Genomic DNA, 25321 nt, shown 5'->3' on the forward strand with positions numbered 1-25321 from the left:
TCAATATATAGCTGAGATCACTAGACAACTCCAAGTGGAAACTGACTATAAACCATTAGCAGTGGCTTACATAGTACCGTAAAGGCGATCGCCAATTCCAGTATGAACAATTACAAAGTGATGTAGTGGTAGAATAAGGTTCATGTGTAAAAGACACAATAGGGAATCGTAGAGAGGAGGAGTTGTGTTATGTCCATTATGCTCTTTGGTTTCACTTGTGTTGCAGGGTTCAGGTATTTAGGTTGGATCGGTAGGGTATGCCTTTTTGAACAGGTTAGTTTTTAGTGATTTCCGGAAGTTTAGGTGGTCATACGTTGTTTTCACGACTTTTGGTAATGCGTTCCATAGTTGTGTGCTTATGTAGGAAAAGCTGGTTGCATAAATTGATTTATATTTGAGTCCTTTGCAGTTTGGGTAGTGGAGATTTAAGTATGTTCGTGCTGATTTTGTTGTGTTTCTGGTTGGTAGGTCTATGAGGCCAAAAGATAGAATTACCCTTCACGACTCTTTCTCTCTGAATTCTTCAGCTAAATAAAGCTTAGCTTCTTATTTTTGCAAAGTTTAGATTAGTGTCTACATGAAGAAAGTTGTTGAAAGGGGCCACCCCTTCACTTTGGAATGCTTTACTATTCTAGGAACAAGATTACTTGAAAATTCACAATCTTTTAAAAATATGGTTATTTACTAAACATTTAGGAGGGCAATTTTGATAGTTTTATTATTGTTAATGCTGATAGTTTATACCATAGTAACATAGTAGATGACGACAGAAAAAGACCCGCACGGTCCATCCAGTCCGCCCAACAAGACAAACCCACATGTGCCACTTCCCGTGCATACCCCACCCTGAACTGTACCCGTTCCCCCCCTCCCAGGGCACAGACCGTACAAGTCCGCCCAGCACTATCTCCGCCCCCCAACCACCAGTCCTGCCTCCCACTACCGGCTCTGGCACAGACTGTATACTTGTGACTTGGATTGGCCACTGTTGGAAACAGGATGCTAGGCTTGATGGACCTTTGGTCAGTCCCAATTTGGCAATGCTTATGTTCTTATGTTCCCAAGTCGGTCCTAGAGTACCCCATGCCAGTAAGGTTTTCAGGATATCCACAATAAATATGCACAAAAGAGGTTTGCATACAAAGGAGGTACTGTATGCAATCTCATGCATATTCATTGTGGATATCCTGAAAACCTCACTGGCAAGGGGGTACTCCAGGATCGACTTGAGAAACGCTGGTTTATACCGATTACTGTTATTTTGTTTTATTGATCTATCCATTCTTATTGCAAATTAGTAAGAGCTATAGGTGGAGGCAACATATAAATACTGACTATTATGCTGTGTCATTGGTGAGGTCTCCTCTAAAAATGAGGTGTTCAGTCGTAGATGCCGTATCTCAGAATTGAGAGAGGTTAGGAGCAATCCATAAAAAGGCAGCCAAACTGGTGAGGGGTCTGTGTTAGAAGTCATATGAGACCCAGGAATCTAAATATGCATACCGTAGAGGAGAGAAGAGACCGGGAGGTCTGGAGGGATATGATAGAGACATTTAAATTCCTAAATTTATTAATAATGCTCAAGAAGCAAACATGCTTTTAATGCAGAATAAGTTTTAATATAGTAACATAGTAGATGTACATAAGTACATAAGTAATGCCACACTGGGAAAAGACCAAGGGTCCATCGAGCCCAGCATCCTGTCCATGACAGCGGCCAATCCAGGCCAAGGGCACCTGGCAAGCTTCCCAAACGTACAAACATTCTATACATGTTATTCCTGGAACTGTGGATTTTTCCCAAATCCATTTAGTAGCGGTTTATGGACTTGTCCTTTAGGAAACCGTCTAACCCCTTTTTAAACTCCGCCTTCACCACGTTCACCAAATGGCCCATCTAATCTGTCTAATAAGGGAGATGTGAGCTGTAACTCTGTGTAGGTTACCCCCCCCCTCCCCCTGTTTTCTTAGAAGTGCCACAAAACTCAGTTCACCACTTTTTAGACTGAAGCACTCAATGCTTAGTTTCTATCCTCTTGCCATCAAGGGATTGTGTGTGTTTATTTCAGATCTTTTTGAATTCCATTACCACTTTTGACTCCCCCAGCAGCTCTGAGTGTGCATTCCAGTTATCAAAATCAATATATAGACATTTAATTCAGCAAAATCCAATGTCAATGACACAACAATGAGCTGAAAGAACAACCTAATATTTGTATCTCTGCCTCTCAATATCCAGATCAATTCTATAATTCCTTACTCCAAAGTTCACTATTAATAGATGGAGGAAAAGACCTCAGATGTCCTGGCTCGGCAGCAAGTATAAAATCTTAGTGCCAGCTCATACTGGACTCCAGTCAGATCATTTGACCAATACCCAGCTAATTGTTGTGTCATTCCAATTATCAACCATCTTTTTTATGCTGCTCCAGAGTTTACCTCCTTGAAGCTTCAAATCATATTCCCTAGTTGTAAAGTTTCCTTTTCTTTGAAATGGTTTGTTTCTTCTTTCCAGTATGTTAATGTGTGTATCCTATCTCCCCTATCTCTCCTCTCACCTGGGCTATATATATTTAATTCCTCAAGTCTCATATCATATGTCTTCTGGTGAAGATCCTGCACCATTTTGGTTGCTTTTCTCTGGACTGCCTATAATATTTTCCCATCCTCACTGAGATATGGCCTCCAACGTGAGGCCTCTCTAATTAGATTGTAACCTGTTTTTTCAAGCTTCTCTCTGTGCAAAGCTTACAGAAACAAAAGTGCTAGAATTAAGGGTTCCATAGAAGGTTCCAGGGAGTAAACTCAGGAACAATGTCAGAAACTATTTTTCATGGAAAGAGTGGTGGACACCTGGAATGCCCTCCCAAAGGATATGATAAAGACAAAAATATTAGTGGGATTCCAACAAATATAGGATAAACGCATGGGATCCCAAGTGGCAACAGGATGGAAATGAAGCATTGGGATAATCTGTATAGAGTAGCGGGTGCAACCTATAAACCAATGAGTCTATGAAAAAATATTATAAAGATAACCTGGGGAGCTACCGTTGCAACCCTAAAAGGCAACAGTAGTGCTTTAATAGCTTAGGTGAAGAGCACAGAAGACACAAAATGGTAACGAGACGAAAACAGTAACAGAATTTCGTGTGGGATAAATCCAAAGGACTCCTATATGGAAAGAGAATGGAAGCAAAACAAAACTTAGCAGTGCTGAGACGGTAACTCCAGTAATTGGGAAATAAGACCAGTGCTAAGCAGACTTCTACAGTCTGTGCCCCGATTATGGCTGGACGCATCTGGATGGGCTGGAGTGGGCTTCAATGGCAACTCCAATTTGCCGGGCAGATTTCTACAGTCTGTGCCCTGAAAATGACAAGGACAGATGAAGATCTAGAATATATGTTATATTAACATCATATGCAATGAGTTTATCTTATTGGGCAGACTGGATGGAGCGTGCAGGTATTTATCCACCATTATCTATTGTGTTACTGTGTTTCTACGTAAGAAGGTCCAGGTAACATAGTAACATAGTAGATGATGGCAGAAAAAGACCTGCACAGTCCATCCAGTCTGCCCAACAAGATAAACTCATATGTGTATCCTTACCTTGATTTGTACCTGCCTTTTTCAGGGCACAGACTGTACAAGTCTGTCCAGCAGTATTTCCCGCCTCCCAACCACCAGTCCCGCCTCCCATCACCGGCTCTGGCACAGACCGTATAAGTCTGATGGGTTGCATATGGAAATTGGTATCCTTATCTGCTCAAAGTAGATATATCACTCCTGGGAGGACTGGATGAGCTATTTTAGTCTTGATCTGCTATCCTTTACTATGTTGCTAAAAGGCAATAGAGAATGTTATGTTAACAAGGTTTTAAGGTACTGTAGAATTATTATACGGCAATTACTTAAAAAAATAAAATTCTGGTGGTAGCAATATAATTAAAAAAGTATCAAACATATAAACGGCAAGTGACCGACTCACCTGCAAATGCGCAGTACAGACTTCCCTCTCTGTCCCGCCCTCGCGTCAAGACGTCATGACGTCAGAGGTCGGAACAGAGAGGGAAACGGAGTCGGACTGTCGGACACTGCCGCTGCCGCCTGGAAACGAACATCGCGCGAACCAACCTCCACCCTTCCCCCATCCCCGCCGCCGCTCCCGCCCCCCTCCATATCGGGCCCCCTGCACTGACCTGACAGTGCCTCTCACCTCCGTGTGGAAGTGCTGCAGGCAGCAGCAGAGCGATCTGCTGCTGCCTGTAGCGCTGTCACACGGAGGTGAGAGGCGCTGTCAGGTCAGTGCAGGGGGCCCGGCACAGAGGGGGGAGAGAGCGGCGGCGAGGAGGGTAGCTGGACATGGGGGGAGGGCAGGGGGAGAGGAGGGTTGCTGGACATGGGGGGAGGGGGGAGGCCAAGGGAAAGAGGAGGGTTGCTGGATATGGGGGGGGGAGGATCGGTGGACGGGGTGAGGTCAGGGGAGAGAGGAGGGCTGCAATACTCGCCCGTTTTTACGAGCTTAACGGCTAGTATAATATGTATGAAAGATTTAGTTTTCTTTGAGGGTCCTTTTACTAAGGTGCACTGAAAAATGGGCTGCGCTAGTGTAGGATTGTGTTTTGGGCACACGCAGATTCATTTTTCAGCGCACCTGTAAAAAAGGGCCTTTTTAAAATTTTTGCCGAAAATGGATGCACGGCAAAATAAAAATTGGCGTGCATCCATTTTGGGTCTGAGACCTTACCGCCACCCGTTGACTTAGCGGTAAGGTCTTTTCCGGTGCGTGTAGTGGACATGTGTAAAAAATGAAATTACCGCCCGGGCCATGCGGTAGCCAAGCGGTATCTCCGAATTGACGCACATTGGACGTGCATATGTGCCCACACGGCAGAGGCGTATCTGGACTCTGGTGGTAAGGGGGGCCAGAGCCAGAGGGAGGGGCACATTTTAGCTCCCCCCCGGCACCACCGACCCCCCCCAGCGCCACCACCACTGACCCCCCACCGCCGCCATTGCCAGACCCCTCCCCCCCCGCCATTGCCAGACCCCCCTGCCACCAACAACTCTCTCCACCCCCCTCCAACCCTCCCTTGCTGCCGTCGCTTACCTTTGCTGGCGGGGGACCCCAAACCCCCGCCAGCCGAGGTCCTCTCTTCCGTTGCAGGCTGCAAGTTGCAAAGCTTCCTGTTCTTCTGAGTCTGACGTCCTGCACGTACAATGCGCAGGTCGTCAGACTCAGTTTCAAATTCTCAGACTCAGAAGAACAGGAAGTTTTGCAACTTGCAGCCTGCTGCAACGGAAGAGAAGACATCGGCTGGCGGGGGTTGGGGTCTCCCGCCAGCAAAGATCGGCGATGGGTTGGTGGCGGTAGGGGGGTCCAGGCCAAAATCTGCGGGGGCCCAGGCCCCTGTGGCCCACACAGATACGCCCCTGCCACGCGGCTTAGTAAAAGGGCCCCTTTTTGACATATCACTGTGGAGTTCAGTCTAAAACCTGACATAAGAAACTCAGTGATGAACTGAGATTAAAAAAAGGAGACCAAGCGGTTTTAAGAGTTTTCCCTGTATGCCGTGCTATCACCATGGCAAACCCATTAAAGCTGCTTGTTTACAGCCCCACCGAGCAATACTCTACCCCCATGCTGCCATAATTCAAACTAACCTCCATTCATCACTAGCAGCAGGGCTGGTGTGTGAGTCCCTCTGACCAGCCTTCCAATGAAGTAGTTTAGCAGCACAGCGAGCCTTCTCTCTGAGGTTGATCCCACTACAATTCACTGATCCTTGCTGACAGTGCTTTTGCCCCTGAGTGTTTCAGGACTCTATTTTCTGATGTGGTTGAGATCTTGCCGGGCACAGAATAGCAATTACGAGAGGGACTACTTTCTATCTCCAAGCATTGTGGATTTGAAGGAACTTATTTTCTCGCTGTACTATTCGGAGTATGTAAAATGTGGTCTAGGATTTTAACAAACATTTTCTAGCCCTATTTTCAGAAGAACACCACAAAATACAGTATTCTGTTTCATCTTTGTGACTTATGGATATATATATATCTTTAAACCAAACATCAGTCAATATAATTTTACTGTCCACTTCCTCAAAATGGGAACTTGGCCTAGTACAGGCTTACTTGTTTCCTTAGGGACCTTTTTACAAAAGTATTTTGTGGTACTTTCTCTGTTTTCACGTGCTAAGTGCATGCTAACCATTTAAAAAAAATATTTTTAGAGGAGGCGTGTCATGGGCGGAGAGCATTAGGATTACTGCATGCTAACTGGAGAAATCTAGGGGCTTCTTTTACAAAACCGCACTAGTGATTCCCTCATGGCAAATGAGAGGAAGCCCATAGGAATGAATGGGCTTCTAGGTTAACATGGGAGCCCTTAGTGCCTCCTAAACAGGAGGTTGTAAATGCTGCTGTGTTATTTATTTATTTAGATTTTGCTCACACCTTTTTCAGTAGTAGCTCAAGGTGAGTTACATTCAGGTACACTGGATATTTCTCTGTCCCAGGAGGGCTCACAATCTAAGTTTGTACCTGAGGCAATGGAGGGTTAAGTGACTTGCCCAAGATCACAAGTAGCAGCAGCAGGATTTGAACCAGCCACCTCTGGATTGCAAGACCGGTGCTCTAACCACTAGGCCACTCCTATTTATTTTGCAGATGCTGCATGCTAATGGGACTATTAGCGTACACACCCCCTGGATTCTATATATGGTGCCTAAATTTGGGCGTTGAAATTTGCACGCTGTTCGGAAATGCACGTGCAATTTAATTAGTTTAATAAATTGATGTTAACAATCAATTATCACAATTAATTGGCATTAGTAAAAATTTGTGTGGGTGACTAATATGATAGCGGGGATGGGACGACTTCCCTATGAAGAAAGACTAAGGAGGCTAGGGCTTTTCAGCTTGGAGAAGAGATGGCTGAGGGGAGACATGATAGAGGTATATAAAATAATGAGTGGAGTGGAACAGGTGGATGTGAAGCGTCTGTTCACGCTTTCCAAAAATACTAGGACTAAGGGGCATGCGATGAAACTACAGTGTAGTAAATTTAAAACAAATCGGAGAAAACCTTTCTTCACCCAATGCATAATTAAACTCTGGAATTCGTTGCCGGAGAACGTGGTGAAGGCGGTTAGCTTAGCAGAGTTTAAAAAGGGGTTAGATGGTTTCCTAAAGAACAAGTCCATTAACCACTATAATCCACAATTCCAGGAATAACATGTATAGAATGTTTGCACGTTTGGAAAGCTTGCCAGGTGCCCTTGGCCTGGATTGGCTCCTGTCATGGACAGGATGCTGATCTCGGTGGAGCCTTGGTCTTTTCCCAGTGTGGCCTTACTTATGTACTTATCTTCCTGGGCATTATTCTATACCCAGCGTGCCTATCCCTTGGTGTGCAATTCAAAAAGAAGCTAGTGGGCATTGCAGGGATGTTCCAAAAAAATTGCATTCCTGTGCCTAAATGCCAAGAGTTGGGCATCAGCATTTACACCAGATTTTGACTGGCGTAAATACAGGCGCTCAAATTCGATTGTGGGAATGGGCTCTAAGTGCTACTAAAGTGCAGTCAACTTGGGGTGCCCTTAATAGAATAACACTCTGTGCTGATTTTTTTTCTGGTGTCAAAATTTGGGCACCATTTCATCAATACAGTCCACACTGAAGAAAAAAAAAAAAGAAAATGCCTGACTTTAATGCCATGGTAAATCTGGGCTTAGCATGTGAGAAACTCCTGTGCTAAGCCCAGATTTCACTGCGTCTTAGTAAAGGGCAATGCGTTTTTTCTAGCAAAAAAGGTGCCGGTACTCAAATGCTGGGCTGCCCTTCAGGAGTGGGGTGATCACTGAGGGACCCACCCCACAATAGCAGTTACAGAATCTATGACAAGGCAGAATTGGTGTGTGGAGACCGAGCTCTTCCATTAAAACTTGGGATCTATAGCAGACAATGGAAAAGGTGCCGGTACTCAGTACCCCCAAGTACACCCTCAAAATAAGCACTGGTAAAAGGACTCCTTAATATTTTAAAATTTATATTAGTGATCAGAGAATTAAAAAAATACGTGGAGGGGCATAATCAAAAGGGACACCCAAGTTTTGTTGAGGACGTCCTCGCAAAGCGTCCCGATGGAGGGGCGGGGAAACCCGTATTATCGAAAAAGATGGACGTCCATCTTTCGTTTCCATAATACAGTTGTGGACGACCTTAGAGATGGTTGTCCCCAGACTTGGTCGTTTCTGATTTTCGGTGATAATGGAAACCAAGGACACCCATCTCAGAAATGACCAAATGCAAGTGGGAGGAGCCAACATTTGTAGTGCACTGGTCCCCCTAACATGCCAGGACATCAACCTGGCACCCTAGGGGGCACTGCACTGGACTTCATAAATTGCTCCCAAGAACATAGCTCTCTTACTTTGTGTGCTGAGCCTCCCAAACCCCCCCCCCCCCAAAAAAAAAACCTCACTACTCACAACTGTACACCACTACCATAGCCCTTACGGGTGAAGGGGGGCACCTAGATGTGGGTGCAGTGGTTCGTGGTGGGTTTTGGAGGGCTCGCTGTTTCCTCCACAAATATAACAGGTGGGGGGGGGGGTGGGCCTGGATCTGCCTGTCTGAACTGCATTTCACCCTCTAAAACTGCTCCGGGGACCTGCATACTGCTGTCACGGACCTGAGTATGACATCTGAGGCTGACATAGAGGCTGTCAAAAAATATTTTGAAAGATATTTTTTGAGGGTGGGAGGAGGTTAGTGACCACTGGGGGAGTAAGGGGAGGTTATCCCCGATTCTCTCCTGTGGTCATCTGGTCAGTTCGGGCAACTTTTTGTTCCTTGGTCGTAAGAAAAACATGACCAGGTAAAGTCGTCCAAGTGCTCGTCAGGGTCGCTTTTTTTTTCCATTATGGATCGAGCACGTCCATGTGTTAGGCACGCCCAAGTCCCGCCTTTGCTACGCCTCCTTGAACTTTGGCTGTCCCTGCAATGGAAAGCAGTTGGGGACGTCCAAAGTTGGCTTTCGATTATACCGATTTGGACGACCCTGTGAGAAGGACGCCCATCTTCCGATTTGTGTCGAAAGATGGGCGTCCTCTTTCGAAAATGAGCCTATTAGAAACATGAAGGGCAGTTCTGTAATGGAGTTTCTACTTGTGTGTGTACATTTATTTATTGGGATTTATTAACAGTCTTTATGAAGAGATTCAGCCAAGGCAGTGTGCAACAGGTACAGTTTAACATAAAACTTACCTTTTTGTTAACAGCACAACAATAGTAAAATAACCAAAAATAAACATAAATACAATAAATGAGGTAAACTTGAAAACAGTAAATTGAAACCTAATAGAACTACTGTGAAACAGTATCAAAAATATGCACATTTAACAGCACTGGAATTCAAATACCAGAGATATAATACAATGCTAGCATAATACTAATGATACACTAAATAAGCACGCATTAGAACATTCAACTAACGTGCACAATATTGCCACTTTCACGGGTAAGTGGCAGCAAAGCAATTGAGTGCTATTCCTTAAGGGCGCGCATAAATGGAGGGGTTGAGCACTTAGGAGCGGCATGAGCAGTTTACTTGCTCTATTTATGTGACCACGGTGATGCCAGGTCTACGGCCGGTGTAACTGTGGCTGCGTTAATATAAGGTGCGCTGAAGCCAGGTTACGCTCGTATTCTAAAATGGAATCTGGATGCCCAGATGTTGATATAGAATAGACTTTCCCAGCACAGCATCAGGGCATCTAAAGGGGGAACCCAGTTATGGAACTGCCCCCTAAGAGGTCAATATTCAACACAATTTAACTGGCCAGAAACAGCCCCTGGCCAGCTAAATCACCTGTTTGGGGCTAATCAGTCATTTTCAGTGGCACTTAACCAGCTTCTTGGGGCCACGGGGGCATGGCCCCCCAATTTGGCCCTGGCCCCCCTGCTACCGACCCTTTTGACCCCCCCTTTCCGCTACCGCCAACCCTCCCCGCCGCCATCAGGACGACTCACTCAGAACAGAATCCTTCCAGATCAGCTGCAGCAACGCGCCGGCCCAGAGACCAGCGCTGAAGAGGACTTCAGCTGGTGGGGGTTGGGGACCCCCGCCAGCACAGGTACCTGACGGCAGCGGCGGCGGGAAGGAGGGTCGAAAGGGGAGGGTTGGCGGTGCTGGGGGGGAGGGTCAAGAGTGGTGGTGGCGGTACCAGGGGGGTGTCAGCGGCGCCGGGGGGGGAGGGTGTTAAAATGTGCCCCCTCACCTCGGGCTCTGGACCTCCCTCCCACTGAAGTCTGGCTATGCCCCTGCAGTCAACGCTGCTGAAAATAACCAGTTGGTGCTGAATTCAAAACCAGCTATTTTGGGAGTGTTCTGGGGGCGGAGTCAACAGTTGGCTGGTTAAGCGCTGCTATTCAGAACTTAAACAGCCAGGTTAACCGCATTAATAGGACCACATAAGAATCAGTCTCATCTTTCTGTGGTAATCCAGAGCTAGTTACGTGCTGAATATTGCTCATAACCAGCTATGAGTTAGCCGGCTCCAGAGACCTGGAAATTCAGTACCGTTGCCTGGACATGACCTAGTATTGAATTTCCAGGTTTAGTGCCAGTGGCAGTCAGCAAAACACTGATTGCTGCTGGCTGAATATCGTTCCCTAGGTGTAGAAATATACTTTGACTCTTTTTTGGGCCCAGTATCATCTCTGATATACACAATTACACAGTCTTAATGCTTCCATTTACTCTTCAAAGTAATCTCTGTAGACAGTCTGTCTTGTGACAACAGACAATGATGTCAATCAAGGGCAAAACTTTGCAGCTAGTCCCTTCTCAGGTTTCTATTTTTTTTTGGGGGGGGGGAGGGGGAGGGTGGCACTGATTACAGTGTGGGTTAAAACATTAACTAAAGACATGGTGTTACAGGCAGATGGTCTGTACTGTAGGCCAGAATTTGGGGAAGACAGAATGTTTGCACCTCAGTGTGATTGAACTTCCTCCTTACGCCTCTCTGCAATATTTCTACAGCACCTCAGATCCTGTCCCCTCCCTATGACATCTGGAACATCACCGGACAGGATGTGATTTTTGGCTGTGAAGTCTTTGCCTACCCCATGGCATTCATTGAATGGCGAAAGGATGGGACTGACATGCTCTTACCAGGAGATGATCCCCACATTTCAGTTCAGGTATATCAGTGGTTTGCTAGAACTGCCAGAAAAAGGGGAAACTTTGTGAAGAGAAACATGATGTCCTCTTATTTTATTTTATTTATTTTTTTGTTACATTTGTACCCCGCGCTTTCCCACTCATGGCAGGCTCAATGCGGCTTACATGGGGCAATGGAGGGTTAAGTGACTTGCCCAGAGTCACAAGGAGCTGCCTGTGCCTGCAGTGGGAATCGAACCCAGTTCCCCAGGACCAAAGTCCACCACACTATCCACTAGGCGACTCCTCCACTAGCAACCACTAGCAACATTCCATGTAGAAGCCTGCGCTTGCAGCCGCGCAGGCTTCTGTTTCTGTGACCACGTGCAGGACGTCAGACTCACAGAAACAGAAGCCTGCGCGGCTGCAAGGGCAGGCTTCTACATGGAATGTTGCTAGTGGAATAGCAACATTAACATTCCATGTAGAATCTCAAATAGTAGCAACAGAATCTCAATAGTAGCAACATTCCATCTAGAACCTCCAATAGTAGCAACATTCCATGTAGAATCTGAAATAGGGAAAGGGAACTGGGACTTGATATGCTGCCTTTCTGTGGGGTTTACATAATATATACAGGTACTTATTTGTACCTGTGGCAATGGAGGGTTAAGTGACTTGCCCAGAGTCACAAGGAGCTGTGCCTGAAGTGGGAATCAAACTCAGTTCCTCAGGACCAGAGTCCACCACCCTAACCACTAGGCCACTCCTCCTCCACTTACAAGACAATAACTGTGTTTAGGTGAAATTCAGTATATAAAGTGATTGAGGAAAACAGGTTAGGGCAGCTTAGCAGAACTAATGCGTAGAACTGTACATATCGGGGTCAATATTCAGCCGTCAGGCTCACCGATGACTGCATTATTCCCAGGTATTCAAAGCTGGGACTTGTGTGGGCTTTGGCTTTGAATAACTGGTTATTTTGAACCGGTGAAGACACCGGGATTCATTTTCAAAGCATTTAGACTTACAACGTCAATTGATCCTGGTGCTTAATCTCCCCCTTCCATTATGTTTTATTATTGAATTCTTTGTGTATTTAGGATTCTTTCCTTATTGATATATGTGGGTTTATGCATTTTGTTTCATTTTTTTGTAATGACTTCTTTTTAGCTTGTTAGCCACACTGAACTCAAAATTGTACGGGAAAATGACTCTGTGCCTGGAACTTTACCAACATTGTCGGCTTTGAGTTTGCGCTAACCGCGATAGCGATTCTCGCGCGGCAAATGAGAGGAAGCCCATAAGAATTGAATGGGCTTCCTCTCATTTTGTCGCACTGGGAATCAGTAGCGCAGCTTTGTAAAAGAGGCCTTTAGCTCATTAATTGCCGTTGAATATTAGCGGCTAGCCCCAACCAAGCGATTTAACCAGTCAGCGGCTGGCTAAATCAATTTGAATATTGGGCCCATTGAGGTCCCTTTTCAAAGATTTAGGGGCCTATTTTGTAAGCCGCATTAACCGTAAGCTTCCACTAACAGTTGACATGGGCATTTGTACTAATCGGCACTGGGAAGAAAAAGTGTTGCATGTGAAATGTTTACATAAAATGAGATAGACATGTATTTCAGTCTACTGCTGTAAAAGCTTCTTGAATGCCGAACTCTTCTGAGAAACAAAAACCAAGACTCATTGCTGCTACGTAAACCTAACTAATCGCAATACAGATTTAAATGTCTCTCTTTATATGCAACAAAGCAGGATAAAATACTATCTCAGTGGCGTAGGAAGGGAGGGGGCGGTGGGGCAGTCCGCCCCGGGTGCACGCCGCTGGGGGGGGGGGGTCGGCTCTGCTGGTTCCCTGCTCTCTCTGCCCCGGAACAGGTTACTTCCTCCCGCCTGCCCCCTTTGGTAAGAATGCGCTCCTGGGGGGGGGGGGGGGTGCGCGCGCACGCTGAGGGGGGGGGGGGTGCATCGTGCTGCACCCGAGGGGGGGTGCGCAGCGGCGGACCACCCCGGGTATCAGCCGCCCTCGCTACGGCACTGTACTATCTACTGATTCCTTGATGCGTCTTGCTTTTTTTGTTATCTTATATATATAATAAAGAGAGCCCTCAGCCAAAACCTACTTTATTCAAGGCAATATGTGGTTTTTTTTGCCAAGTGGTATAGCATCTCTTTTATCGGGTCTCTCTTAATTTTCTGTATGTGCTATAATATATCACCTTAGTGCTTTCTTCCTTAGCGCTCTATTCAAAAATAAATCAAAATGTGAACTTATCTGAAACAAAATATTGATGACTTGTCGCTTCACTCTTCAGGTCACAATCAAAGACCAACAGGTTGGCTTCCCCTCGAAATGCCCTGAGAGGCTGTATCTCAAATAATTAAAATGCCATAGATTATTGGTGATTTATAATAAGCACATTAAACTTCACTTCTCATTGTCTCTATTTTGCATCAAGTGCATATACAACACTGTTGTATGTCAGGTGACATACTAGATAAAAACACAAAAAGAAAGGGGAACAACCACTGCAATTCCAACCCAAGGGCAATTTTGATTAAAAAACAGAGAAAAATGCGCACAAAAGCCTTTCCCTGGTGGAGGTCCTGGTACAGCAGCCTGGGTGAGCTCCAGTCAAAACACCGTATTGACAGGAACTGACTGAGGAGTGTGTGTTTGGCATTCTGATCTGTACAACTGTGTATTTTATTTTCTACATTATTTTCTTGTCCTACTCTGAACTTGTACGCTGTTTGATCAGTTGCATGATACTGAGGGGGGGGGGGGGGGGGGGGAGCTGGGTGTATGTCTGCCCCCATGTGTTTGTTCTCAGCCTCGCTCCGACTGTAGGGGAAGTGTTCAGCTTGTGTCTGGACACCATATGGAAAGGTCCAGTGGACCATGTTTCAGAAGCGATATACATAGTTTTGACTGAAATGCAGGACTTCATCTAGTCAAGTGTTTACTTTAAGTCCACATGCATATTTTTCTCTGTTTTTGATTAAAATTGCCCTTGTGTTGGAATTGAAGTGGTCGTTCCCCTTTCTTTTTGTGTTTTTTTTTTTTGGCTACTTGGGGAATCTTCTGCTTTTTTACTTGACATAATAACCAGCATCTTAGTTTTAGTTAGCACATGCTTATTTCAGTGTTAAACTAGCATGGAAGGAGATGGAGAATGGGTGGAGACTGTGCATTACAGTTACCATGCAGGTAGATGCAGATTACATAAGGTTCTTTCACTAAGGTGCACTGAAAAATGACCTGTGCTAGTGTAAGCGCGTGTTTTGGACGCGTGCAGATCCATTTTTCAGCGCACCTGTAAAAATGCCTTTTTAAAATTTTGACCCAAAATGGACATGCAGCAAAATGAAAATTGACACACGTCCATTTTGGGTCTGAGACCTTACCGTCAGCCATTGACTTAGCGGTAAGATCTCACGCGTTAACTAGGCGGTAATGGTCTACGCGTGTCAAATGGCTTTTACCACCCAGCAGCGTCATGCAACAGAAAATAAAATTTATTTTTCTGGTGCGCATCGGTTCCAATCTAATTCATGTTTAATGTGGGATAAAATGCCATAAATAAGTAAATAAATATAAACTTTTAACGTTGAGCACCTGATTCTCAAAGTGGACATATTCCAATCACTATAACGAAAATAAAATGATTTTTTCTACCTTTGTTGTCTGGTGACTTTGTTTTTCTGATCATGCTGGCCCAGTATCCGATTCTGCTGCTATCTGTCCTCTTAACTCCGTTTCCAGGGCTTCCTTTCCATTTATTTCTTTACTTTCCGCCTTTCTTCTTCATTTCTTGCCCTACATCTGTAAGTAAAAGCTGGGTCCTCCGCAGACTTGACTGTCCAGTGGATCCAGCTTCTGCCTATTTTCTTCATCCATGTGCAGTTTTCTCCCTTTTCCCTCATTTCATCTCCTTCCTCACTCTTCCCTCCCCTCCACCCATGTCCAGCATTTCTTCTCTCCCTTCCCTCTCCTCCATCCACCCATGTCCAGCAACCCTCCTCTCCCCCCTGCCCTCCCCTCCATCCACCCATGTCCAGCAACCTTCCTCTCCCCTCCAGCCACTCATACCCAGTGATTGTCTTCTCTCCCCTGCCCCCTCCAGCCGCCCATACCCAGCGACTGTCTTCTCTCCCCTGCCCCCCTCCAGCCACCCATACCCAGCGATTGTCCTCTCTCCCCTGCCCCCCTCCAACCACCCATACCCAGCGACTGTCCTCTCTCCCCTGCCCCCCCTCCAGCCACCCATACCCAGCGATTGTCCTCTCTCCCCTGCCCCCCTCCAGCCACCCATACCCAGCGATTGTTGGTTGTTGAGTGGATTCTTCGGGGCAGACAGGAAAGATCCCCAGTCTTTCCTGCCCGCTGCCGGCGCTGACTCTCCCGCGGTGCTACTGCATCGCTCTTCAAAATGGCAGCCGAGACTTACAAGGGCGGCCTCCAAGAGTTCAGCAGAAGTCTCGGCGGCCATTTTTAAAGAGCGATCCGGCAGCGGGGAAGGGTCAGTGCCATCAGCGGGCAGGCAAGACTGGGGATCTTTCCTGCCTGCCCCAAAGCATCCACTGGACAATCAGTTGCCTTCTTCAAGTATGGGACCCTGTAGCGGGTGGGAGGGAGGGAGGGAGGAGAGCCAGTTCGCCCTGAATAACAACCGGCTTGCAAAATTGTTAAAAATTTAACAACCGGCTCTTGGTGCGAGCCGGTTCCAGCACAACACTGCATTCAGGCCAATTATGTTCACAGTAAAAGCGGTAACCCAACCCCCTATCTCCTGATCCCTACCATCTCCTCAGCAAGGCAGTTTAAATGTTTTAACTTTGATTTGCTTTATTGCTGGTGCCCGGCATTTCAGAATCTAGCCCACATATAAAGGGTTAAATTAAACTTTGTTCTTAAGTAACGAGAAAAGCTTTGAAGCCATTTGCCTCTTTTTTTTCATCTTTGACAAAACATGAAATATTTTATAAGCCAGCCCACATTGCTAACCATCAACTATTTTGATTGCTAAATGCATCCCACAACAAAGGCATGACCAGAGGAGAGGATTCTGCTCAAAATATTTAGACATTAACCCTCCATAGTACTGCCAACTGACTCCATTATTCCAGGATGAATTAATCTAATCCTGTTTTCACCCCATTGCATGCAGGGACTTGTATTTCTGATATATATATATATATATATATATATATATATATATATATATATATATTTTTTTTTTTTTTTTTTTTTTTTTTAAATTTGGATTTAGTTCAAACTAAATTCAGTAGTAGCTCAAGGCAAGTGATATTCAAGTACAGCAGATAATTTCCTGTTCCCAGAAAGCTTACAATCTTAGGGGGCAGTTCAATAACTGGACTTCCTCTGTTAGACACCCCAGAGAGTGCCTGCTCTATAACACCATGGGTCAGATTCTAGATACGACGCCTGAAAAATCCGAACGGAGCAAATTTCCGCCTAAGCGTATTCTATAAGTGGCACCTAAATTTAGGCGCAGTATATAGAATACGCTTAGTTGATATCCCAGTGCCTAGACCTATGTGCATCCACTTACTCCAAGGAAAACGTGGTGTAAATACCGGCGCATAGATTTAGGCGCAGTGGGCCATATTCTATAACAGTGCATGCAAATTTTGGAATGCCCATTTCCCCACTTATAGTCATGCCCCTTTTCGGCTGTGCATATTAGAATTTAGGCACCCTGTGTTACAGAATACACTTAGCGAGTTCTGTGCATATATTCTAATTATTGCCAATTAGTGCTCATTATTGCTTGTTAAGTGCTGTTATCAACACTGATTAGCTTGTTAAGCCAATGAAGTGTGTTATTATAGAATAGACTTGGATTTCAGCACAGAACATTAGGCGCGATATGTAGCATCCAGGGACATGTGTGAGACAGAATTCTGGTGTAACCCCACAATGGTGAGCTTAAAGTTAGGCATACTAATTCAGAATGCTGCTGTTATATTGATTTTTAATTCCAGGAATTGAGAACTTAATACTGGCTCCCGGTGGAGTTCCATAATATGTATAAAATTTTACTGTTGGTGTTTAAGATTTTACATATGGGCTTCCCTCAGTTTTTATCCCTGTACTTGACACCATCTAGCTTATTTTCGAAAGGGAAGGACGCCCATCTTCTGACACAAATCGGGAGATGGGCGTCCTTCTCCCGAGGTCGCCCAAATCGGCATAATTGAAAGTCGATTTTTTTGCATCCTCAACTGCTTTCCGTCGCGGGGATGACCAAAGTTCACGGGCGCGTGTCGGCAGTGTACCGAAGGCGGGACGGGGGCGTGGTTAAGAGATGAGCGTCCTCGGCCGATAATGGAAAAAAGAAGGGCGTCCCTCACGAACATTTGGTCGACTTTACTTGGTCCCTTTTTTTTCACAACCAAGCCTCGAAAAGGTGCCCGAACTGACCAGATGACCACCGGAGGGAATTGGTCATGACCTCCCCTTACTCCCCCAGTTGTCACCAACCCCCTCCCACCCTAAAAAAAAAAAATTAAAAAAACATTTTTTCCAGCCTCTATGCCTGCCTCAAATGTCATACCCAGCTCCATCACAGCAGTATGCAGGTCCCTGGAGCAGTTTTTAGTGGGTGCAGTGCACTTCAGGCAGGCGGACCCAGGCCCACCCCCTACCTGTTACACTTGTGGTGGTAAATGTGAGCCCCCCCAAAACCTACCCAAAACCCACTGTACCCACATGTAGGTTCCCCCTTTCATCCCTAAGGGCTATGGTAGTGGTGTACAGTTGTGGGGAGTGAGTTTTTTATTTGGGGGGGGGGGCTCAGCACCAAAGGTAAGGGAGCTATGTACCTGGGAACAATTTGTGAAGTCCACTGCAGTGCCCCCTAGGGTGCCCGGTTGGTGTCCTGGCATGTGAGGTGGACTAGTGCACTACGAATGCTGGCTCCTCCCAAGACCAAATGGCTTGGATTTGGTCATTTCTGAGATGGGCATCCTGGGTTTCCATTATGGCTGAAAACCAGGGACGGCCATCTCTAAGGTTGACCTAAATGTTGAGATTTGGGCGTCCCCGACCGTATTATTGAAACAAAAGATGGACGTCCATCTTGTTTCGATAATATGGGTTTCCCTGCCCCTTCGCCGGAACGTCTTTAGAGATGGACGCCCTTAGAGATGGTCGTCCCTATTCGATTATGCCCCTCCATATAACCCAGCTCAGGCCCTATGTTCAAGCCAACAACATTTACTAAATGTCCCTTCATTCCGAAATATTTCTTTCTGTACATTATGTAAATTATTGTAGAGCCCACAATGTGGAATGTCCTTCCTCTGTCAGTTTGAACAGAGGCTTCACTTTTCTCATTTAGGGGCCATTTTACTAAGCTGCATTAAAAGGGGCCATGTGCTATGATTAGCGCGTAGGTTTCCCCGCAGGCTGAGGCCATTTTTAGCGCAGTTGTCAAATGGCTGCGTTTCAGTTTTTTTCTGTTAATGGTCATGCGCCTTTCTGACACCTATTTAGTATGCAGAAAGGGGTCACATGCTAACCATGCACTAATCGGTTGATTTGCAGCAATGTAGCTGTGCTAGCCAATTAGCACTGAGCACTCCTACTGTCCACCCCCCAAACATGCCCCATAGTAGTGCATTTTGGAATGCGGGAAGCACGCGGTAGTGCTTACTGCCTCTTTGTAAAAGGACCCCTTAAAGTTTTGTTAAAAACATATTTGTTTCAACACAGTGGCGTAGCCACAGGTGGGCCTGGGTGGGCCGGAGCCCACCCACTTAGGTTTCAGGCCCACCCAACAGTAGCACACGTTTAGCGGTAGCTGGTAGGGATCCCAAGCTCCACCAGCTGAAGACCTCCCCCTGATGGTAATGAAAACGCTACTCTCCTTGATACTGGCACCTGCGCATGCTCAGTCTTCGGCGCATGCCTGTTGCAGACTGCCAAGATGGAAAGAAGCGTTTTCTCGCCAGCTGAGATATTATTTTGTGGTGGTGGTGCCGGGGGGGGGGGGGGGAGGGACTTGGTGCCCACCCACTTCTTGCCTAGGCCCACCCAAAATCTGTTGTCTGGCTATGCCCCTGTTTCATCAAGCATTTAATGTATAAAGTAGGCTTCCTACTTGGGGCAGCTGGACAGCTGTTGATCACTGGGACCTGTGGAGCATGGCAGGGCTCAGGAAAATTTCTGCTTCTTTCCTATTATAATTATTTTCCACTGTGAAATAATATTGAACCTGTACACCGCTTTGATGGCTTGGCCTTAGGCGGTTAATCAAATAAATGCACCCTTGAACCGTAAACCTTGCATGCTCATTTGCACCAGGTCAGTTGGCAGGCATAAATGGGCATGTCTAAGCACAACATGTCACACATGTAACTTACAGTATTCTGTAAGCGGAGTCGCTGATGGGGGGGGGGGGGGGGGCAAGATTCCCCCGGGCCCAGCCTCCAAGAGGGGCCTGGCACTGGCAATAGAAAAGCCACTTTTTTTCAGGCTTTTGATGGCAGGCACAGGCAGAAGGCTGGATTAATCTCCTGCTCCTGTGTGCTGAGGTATTGCTTTATTGGTTAATTCTGCTCTGCTGGCTACGTCCCACATCCTATGTGGAGTACTTCCTGTTTCTGCTTAGGTGGGAGGACACATAGCAGGAAGAAGGACCCGTGGCTGGCACAGCAGAGTTAATGCCATAACCCAGCATGCAGGAGCAGAAGATAGACCGAGTGAGCAGTAAGCTACTGCCAGGTGGGGGGCCCGAGGACTGGGGGGGGGGGGGGGCACTCTCAAATTTGTTTGCCACAGGCCCAGCTTTGTCTCTCAGCATCCCTGTCTGTAAGTTACTTGTATAAATGGGAGACATGCCCATGTCCTGCACATTCTCTCTAAATTTACATGCGGAGTAGCCTAGTGGTTAGTGCAGTGGACTTTGATCCTGGGGAACTGAGTTCGATTCCCACTGCAGCTCCTTGTGACTCTGGGCAAGTCACTCAACCCTCCATTGCCCCTGGTACAAAGTAAGTACCTGAATATATGTAAACCACTTTGAATGTAGTTGCAAAAACCTCAGAAAGGCAGTATATCAAGTCCCATTTCCCTTTCCCTACTTGAGATTCTAGATGGAATGTTGCTTACTATTGGAGATTCTAGATGGAATGTTGCTACTATTGGAGATTCTGTTGCTACTATTTGAGATTCTACATGGAATGTTGCTATTCCACTAGCAACATTCCATGTAGAAGCCTGCCCTTGCAGATCAGCGCAGGCTTCTGTTTCTGTGAGTCTGACGTCCTGCACGTACGTGCAGGACGTCAGACTCACAGAAACAGAAGCCTGCATGGCCGCATTGCTGATCTGCAAGGGCAGGCTTCTACATGGAATGTTGCTAGTGGAGGAGTAGCCTAGTGGTTAGTGCAGTGGACTTTGATCCTGGGGAACTGAGTTCAATTCCCACTGCAGCTCCTTGTGACTTAACCCTCCATTGCCCCTGGTACAAAGTAAGTGCCTGAATGTGTGTAAACCACTTTGAATGTAGTTGCAAAAACCTCAGAAAGGCACTATATCAAGTCCCATTTCCCTTTCCATTATTCTTTAATTACATGTATAACTCAAAATCATGCCCCCGTTCTGCCCCAAAATGTCAATGATCCTCCCATTTCCACACCCTCTTTTTTTGACTGCACGTAAATTTTAGGTGCGGATCCTGCGCCTAACTTTATGTGTGTTGGCCCCAATTGAATCTAATTATTGGCACAAATTGGCTCAGTATTTTATTAAATTGCATGTGCAAATGGGAAATGTGCCTAAATTTGTGTGTGTAATTTTTGGCGACCTCTACCGTGCACATAATTACAAGCTCACAGTTATTGAATCGCCTTTCACATCTGTACTTGAGCTAATAGAGGGTTAAGTGACTTGCCCAAACTCAGAGGGTACAGCAGCAGGATTTGAGTCAGACTTCACTGGTTGTCGGTCAGCTTCTCTAACCACTGGCCTATCTCTCCACTGCAGTTCCTATTGTATTAATTAGAAAAACAAGACGCCAGTCCCTGCATGGAGTGGTATAAAACCAGCACTGGATCAGTCTGTACTGAAGATCTGGGGTCAGTTAGTAACCCTAGCCCTCTATATTATTCCATTAAACCAAGTTTAAGAATTCAAGATACCCATAAATCATTTCCCTATAGAAACAAAATGGGAGAAATCCTTTAGGATACAGGCCCCAGACATTAGATTAACGTATGGACAAAAACAGTGCAAAACATCTGCAAAAATTCTGTGATAGTTTTCTTACAGTTTTGAAGCAGTGCATCTGTGGCTCCAAGAATTTATGTCCTGCAAGGCTGGTGAGGGAAAAAAAATGCTGTGACCGCGGCTTATGTGTGCTTCATGTAAGAATCATGCAAAAACAGCACCCCTATCTTTGGAAAACACAGCACTGCACATACTATATTGGACCCTAGAGCACAAACAGATCTCTAGGGAACAGGGCCGGCTTAACCACTAGGCAAGACTAAGCGATCGCCTGCGGGCAGCAGCTTCTGAGGGGCAACAAAGAGCAGCAGCAGCAGGGGCGTAGCCAGACCTCGGCGGGAAGGGGGTCCAGAGCCCAAGATGGGGGGGGCACATTTTAACCCGCCTCCCCCAGCTGCCGACCCCCCCCCTGTCGCTGCACGTGCTGGACGTCAGGACTCACAGCACAGATCAGTGAATGCACCGGAGACCGGCGCTGAACAAGACTAAAGCTGGCGGGGGGTGGGGACCCCCCGCCAGCAAAGGTACCTTGCGGTGGCGGTTCGGAAGTGGCGGGGAGGGTCGGCGAGGGGGGGGGTCGAAAGTAGAGGGGGCCAGGACTAAATCTGTGGGGGCCCATGCCCCCGTGGCCCCACGTGGCTACGCCCCTGGTCAGAGGTCAAAACAAAATAATAAATCCTGAGCTCTACACAAACTCAAAGAACCATCAGCAATGTTTTTACCTGCAGGCAGGAATAGTAGATCGATCTATCTATCTATCTATCTATCTATCTATCTATCTATCTATCTATCTATCTTTCTAATCTTAAAAAAAAGTAACCTCCTAGAGTTTTTTTGCTGTTTTCTCAGCAGCCGCTTTGAATTTCAACGAGACATTTTTTTGTGCTTAATTAGTCATCATAGATTTAAACAACATTTAATTATCTTAAGCTATGTTGGTGTTACTGACATTTTAGCATTAGTACCTAGCAATTTTTGTGCATTAAAAATGTTTGAACTAAACCACAGTAAACTAATGTCATTGAAATGATAGTGTCAGAATTTCACAGTCATTGTGAATGCTCAGTGTCCACCCCCAGCTTGAACAGAAGCCTTCAGTCACTTGGAGAAGTTCTTAAGAGCCTGGTCGATCAGTCCCTATGGCAGGTTGTCCCGGATCATCTGCAGTCGTTCCTTGAGCTTGATGATTGTTTGCTGATTTAGGTGGAGCTTGCAATAAGCTTCCAACATTGTGTCCCAGACAAAAGCCTAAGGGCCCCTTTTACAATGCAGCGGTATGCCCAACGAGGGCTTATCGGGCTATAGTTCCCACCCTCAGCACACTGTCATATCATATTTATTTTTGTAGTACCGGTCAGGGGCGTAGCCAGACTTCGGCAGGAGGGGGGTCCAGAGCCCGTGGTGAGGGGGCACATTTTAGCCCCCCCCCCTCTGCCATTTTTGACCGCCGCCACCACCAACAGCAACTTTGACCCCCTCCTACCGATGACCCTCTTGACCCCCTCCCTCCGCTAACCCTCCCCTGCCGCCGCCATCGTCTATCTTTGCTGGCGGGGGACCCCAACCCCCGCCAGCCAAGGTCCTCTTATTCCGGCGCAAGGCTTCGTTCTGTTTCTGTGAGTCTGATGTCCTGTACGCCCAGTCCCCTGTGGCCCCACATAGCTATGCCACCAGTACCGGTGTGTACCCAGTGGTAACGCTGCCCAGTTACCACTGGGTTAGTGTGGGAGCCCTTACCGCCACCTCAATGGGTGGCGGTAAGGGCTCCCTCCCGAAATGGCCAAACACGGCCATTTCTGTAAAAAAAAGAAAGACCTACCTTTTACCTGCTGCGGTAAAAGAGAGCCTCGGCATGTGCCAAAACCACGTGCTCACGCCTGCACAGGCCCCTTTTTGCCACAGCTTGTTAAAAGGGGCCCTAAGTCACTGTGATGTCATTAACAGCTGGTACCCCCTTTCCCCCCCCCAAATAATTGTAGTTTTACAGTGCAAACAGTTTTGAATGTGCAAAAATCGCTGGGTGGTCATGCTAAAAAGTCTGTAACTTTGCTGTATTTAAAGGTAATCTCATTTCACTCCGCACATTAATGTAGACAGTAACAGGAAGTAAAGCTGTAAAATTTCAAACTGAAATTCCAAGCAGTTGCTGAGAAACAGGAAAAAAAATCTAGGGAGGGAGGTACTTTCTTTCAGCCAGTGGCGTTCCAACCCTAGCTGACACCCGGGGCGGATCACGGATGCGCCCCCCCCCTCCAGGTGCAGCGCAACCCCCCCCCCCCCCGGTGAAATGACACCTCTTCCCCCCCCCCCAGCGAAATGACACCCCCTCCAGGGCAGACTCAGAGGGAGCAGTGAACACATGCGAATTGCAAACTCGGAGACAGGGCAACAGGCGCGTGCCGCGGCACCCCCCCCCAGCGGCGTGCACCCGGGGCGGACCGCCCCCACCGCCCCCCCTTGGTACGCCAATGCTTTCAGCTGCTCAAAATCCAGGCAAATTGTCTTGGCACTATCCAGCAATATTAGGGTGATCTGGAGGCTGAGTCTGGGCAAAGCTGGGAGTTATCTTGGCATTACCAATATCCAGTGGTGATACCTGGTTAACTTAGGACAGAAAGAAGGCAGTCCTAATTTAGGGGTCCTTTTACTAAAACATGCTAAAATACTGGTGTGGTGCATTTTAATGCAGGGCCTTCCCACACGCTAAGCCCATACAGTATATTAAAGATTTCTTCTTTTATGCAGGCCCCATGCTAATTTTTCCATGTGGGACTTGCAGAAAAATACCACAGGAGCGCTTATCTCCTACTTAGGAGGTGCTAGGTGTTCCCATGTTAAGTCCTTGTTATCCAGTTGGCATGCGCTAATCAGAATGGGCTATCTGGACAACACTTCCATACCCACTTCAAGTCCATGACATACTCCCTCCCAAAAGCATTAAAAAAAATTTAAATAGCATGCAATTAGCATTCACTGACAGGCAAATTACTGCAAAATGCATTAACGCATTCTATGGTAATCATTTTATGGTAATATTACGCATTCATGGTAATAACTTTACCCACACATAGGCTAGGCAGTTTTATAGAAGTCCGTTCTGTGGTAGAGAACTACTTTGTCCAAAGAACTCTCTATCCTGGTTAAGAAGTGAGCATATGACTGCTCTCCTTCTACTGCTGAATGCATGAGCGCCACCTTGAGGTTGTTTCCTGCCTAACATCCCCTTTATCCTATGCTTAGGAATTGGGATAAGGGGGGAGGGGTATCTTCCTGGAACAGTGTTAACATTCACCTCTCCTTTCACCCCCTTGGACCATTTTAACCCATTCTTATTTTCTGTGATTCTCAAGGAAGTTTAATTTAGAACTTAATAAAATTTTATTGCCAGCCATTGCTAAGGTTTCAGTACTGTATACACGTCCGTCCGTAGTCTCTCTCTGGCAGTTTTGACACATTGCCAGAGGCTGCAGAGAAAAGTAAATAGGTTTTTGATGCTTTTTAATTGCCCTTTTTAATGAACCTCATGTAGGTTAAAGGCAGCAGAATCATTAAAACTGCAGAGAAGGGCTGGCAAGCACAACAGTGTTATCTCTGGCTGAAAGATGGTTTCTTATTGTAATGTGATCTTTAATGTTTTCCCAAATGACTCACAAAATTGGATTAAAAAGCACCCCTTAAAACTAGTGTAACTAAGAGCAAATGGATCAGATTCCCATCATGAAAGAAATGATTGTCATTTTTTTTTTCGGTGAAAACGTTTTGAGTGCTTATGAAATTATGAATTATCACAGTGTCTCTGTTATGTCTCAGAGCAACCTTTAACAAGTAGGGAAAGATTGTCCTGAGCTATGCTTCTGTAGAGTTCAAATAGGTTTCTCTAGAACT

General features: G+C 46.2%; 1 protein-coding gene across 1 annotated transcript in view; it reads left to right on the plus strand.

Annotated features, from left to right (window-relative positions):
• The window catches only part of KAZALD1 (Kazal type serine peptidase inhibitor domain 1), a 68634-nt gene that overhangs the window by 28125 nt on the left and 15188 nt on the right, over positions 1-25321 (plus strand). The window contains exon 3 of the mRNA XM_030202847.1: positions 11053-11213. Within this exon, the coding sequence (XP_030058707.1) occupies positions 11053-11213 (161 nt within the window). The remainder of the gene's footprint in view (positions 1-11052; positions 11214-25321) is intronic.

Source organism: Microcaecilia unicolor, chromosome 5 (genome assembly GCF_901765095.1).
Source record: "Microcaecilia unicolor chromosome 5, aMicUni1.1, whole genome shotgun sequence".
NCBI lineage: Eukaryota > Metazoa > Chordata > Amphibia > Gymnophiona > Siphonopidae > Microcaecilia > Microcaecilia unicolor.